At 42.3% G+C, this 3,228-nt stretch overlaps 1 protein-coding gene across 1 annotated transcript; it reads right to left on the reverse strand.

The window, feature by feature from the left end:
- Positions 1-350: 350 nt before the first annotated feature.
- hoxa1a (homeobox A1a) lies at positions 351-3,026 on the reverse strand. Its single transcript, XM_079484281.1, has 2 exons — positions 2,262-3,026; positions 351-2,044 (listed from the first exon to the last, which is right to left on the reverse strand). The coding sequence occupies exons 1-2, from the start codon at positions 2,887-2,889 to the stop codon at positions 1,692-1,694; spliced, it is 981 nt and encodes a 326-aa protein (XP_079340407.1). The 5' UTR covers positions 2,890-3,026; the 3' UTR covers positions 351-1,691.
- Positions 3,027-3,228: the final 202 nt, after the last annotated feature.

Consider the following 3,228-nt stretch of genomic DNA (forward strand, 5'->3'; position numbering starts at 1 on the left):
AAATATTAACAATGTTGATAAATGTGTATGTAGATCATGAAGCGACTAAAGATCACATCAGGGGCCACACGGACACGGTAAGATAGATATCATTAAATGAAAGAATTTTTTTTAAGTTTAAACTATTTTTTGACACTGCAATAGTGCAAATAATAATCTTTATTGAAGTAAAAAGTACGTTTTTAAGAATAAAAATATATTTTAGACAATGAATCAGTTGGAGTCTAATTGACAAAATGAAACTGAAGTAGTACGAAGTTCACAGGAGATACATTCGGTTGTGGAGGTGCATTTAAGGTAAAGTTGATAGAATGTTCAAAACATTTTATATAAATGAAAACAACATATTTGTGACGTTTTATGCAGGACGCATTATATTTATTGGCAATATTTTTGGTGGTTTTTTTTGGTCATAGTGCTGTATGTGTGGGGGTGTATTTTGGGTATGCTGAGTATGTAGTATGTTAAGTTTGAACCTCACATCTGGAGTGTACTTGGACCTGTAAAGGCGGGGAATTGTTCAAAATACTGCCTTGCACGAAATGAGAAACAACACTAATAGGGACTGACTCGTTGATGTCGATAGTCGACATGACTTAATCGATGTTGTCTCTATTCCTCCCTTGTCCTACGTTTCCCTTCGATAAACTAACAGGTCAATAAGGTTGTCATCACGAATGACGGTGACAACGTTGCGCATATCCCTTGGATAAACATGCCATGTGCCAATAGGCCTATCGCTTATTCCCCAAGTAAGAAACCACTCACAGTCGCGCATTTATCAGTTACAGAACCATAGAGCGCGTTATTGGATGTTTAAGACTATACAAATAAGCAAATCAATGAATCAGAAAAAAGAATCTAAAACCACAACTTATACACGTTTTTTTCGATTAAACGTAGGACTGTTTATATTAATATGAATCGTGTTTTGACAGTTAAATGACTAGTTAAATGTTATCCCAAACCTATTTAAAAGACATCATAAAAAATTAATGAACAGTCCCTGATATGGTGCGTCAGTGTGTGCGTGCGTGCTGATCAGACAGAAAAGAACCCAAGACGAGTTTTTCAATAAATTATGATTAAGAGCTATTTCAATACACACATTCAATTCACCCGTGTCTTGATCTTTTTCTAAAGTAGGCCTATGGAAAGGCTTGACCCATCATCCCTGACTGATAAAACTCAGTGTGACTGGTCGACAACTTTACGGAGCTGCATTATGATGCTTAACTCGTATGAATACAATAATCAGACTTAACACCATTCACGACTCAGAAAGTGTATCTTCCAACAAGACTACAATAAATTAATATTTCGCTTAGAGTCATACATACCTTAGACATATTGCACTATCATCCAGTTCATGAGGTAGGCATTTTAACAAGTGGTGTACAGGTCCGACCTAGCAAAGATGTGTGTAAAAGTGCAGCGTTTGCTGTGTCCGAAAATGTACAAACCACTTGTAAAAACTTGTTGTCTACTTGACAAGGTGCCCAAGACAATTAAGTCATTTGACAAAACCGCAAGGTACAGATAAATTACAGCGAGCTGTCAGAATTGTTCAGCTCTAAACAGTGAATTGTTCTCTCAACTTTCACACTTGTCATTTTATGGACACGATGACTTTGACAATGACTTTGACACGAGAGTCACGTTCATGATGGCAGAACAAACACTACAGCCTTCTAGTTCGGGGAGTAAGGATCAGCGGTGGAGGAAGCTGGGGATGGAGTCGATGATGCGGATAACGACTTTTCCGAGGCGTCCTCGGGTTTTTCAGGACCGTCCTTCGGTTCGGATGGAGATTTGGGCAAAATACCTTCCTTTTCACGCTTCTTCTGCTTCATACGACGATTTTGGAACCAAATCTTCACCTGAGTCTCGTTCAGTTGGAGCGCAGCTGCAATCTCCACTCGCCTCGCTCGAGTCAGGTACTTGTTGAAATGAAATTCCTTTTCAAGCTCTGTCAGTTGCTTTGTGCTAAAATTGGTGCGCACGGTGTTTGGCTGCCCATCAAATCCATACTCTCCAGCTTTCCCTAAAAAAGAGACAATAAACTGATAAATGAAGTGTCTCCACACATTTAATTTAGTTATTGAACAATCAGTTCAGATATCCAGTTCAGTTTCCCATATCTTTTTAAATATTTTTTACCGATATTTTATACTTTACCGATATTAATTTTGGCATAAACACAGTGCCATGAAAGATAAACACACAAAAACTAAGCATTTGAAATTTCTTCAGCCGCTCACCTGTTTTTGGTGGGTTCCGTTTAACTTTCATCCAATCAAATGTCTGCCCCGTGGACACGCCATCTGACATAGGTGAGCAACATGCGTCGTGATGGGTCACATGAAGAGGGGATAGCGGATTTGAGCAGCCCGCCACAAACGTAAGGTTCGCTTGATCTGAACTATTACCATATGTGGCGTACTGGAGTTGGCCGTTCAGGTGAGAGTTTCCGCTGCTGTAACCATGGCGATGATGACGGTGCTGCACAACTGTCGAGGAAATATTTCCAGAGTAAACTAACGGGCCACACTGGGGAAAGCTCACAGACGACTCCACATCCTGATTTAGGGCATAGTGATTGTATCCGGCGCAAAAACTTTGAGTCCCGTAACTCGGATGGGCGCTGTAGGTGATTGAAAGAGTCCCGGGGGACTGGTACGTTCCGGCTTGATGCGGATGAGGGGGAATTGCCTCTTGTGATGATCTACTGGACACGAATCGCTCGTCCCCAGTGCAGTTATTTACCCTGACAGCACACGATTGGAATGTTGAATGTCCGTGGTCGCCATGGAAGGCTCTAACTGAGCAAGAGGCCCCGCCACCTCCGTCTCCACCACTTATGGTCGTAAAATCTAAGAAGGTGCTCATTGTGGCATCGTCCTGGGTTTCCCTGCACGTGGCTGCCACTCTGACCGATCTTTGGGCCCAGGGACTGATTAACGTCTCACTACTCACCCGAGGTCTAACCCAGCCAGCCTTCAGCCTTCTTCAATCAGTCGTGGATTGAGGGGGGGGCTGTCTGAGCGCTAGTGATATGAATGACCAGTGACAGTCACGTGGGCTGGGTCAGCCAGTGATCAGTTGTTCTGTCTCGTCTTGATCTTAAGTGGCCTTGCGCTGACAGGTTGTCGTTAAAGACCGGGCTTATGTAAATGCCGACCTCTTGTCGATCAACGTGACGTAGGCCTACATTACCCATTGGGCAAT

The sequence above is a fragment of the Barbatula barbatula genome (assembly GCF_947034865.1).
Source record: "Barbatula barbatula genome assembly, chromosome: 21".
NCBI lineage: Eukaryota > Metazoa > Chordata > Actinopteri > Cypriniformes > Nemacheilidae > Barbatula > Barbatula barbatula.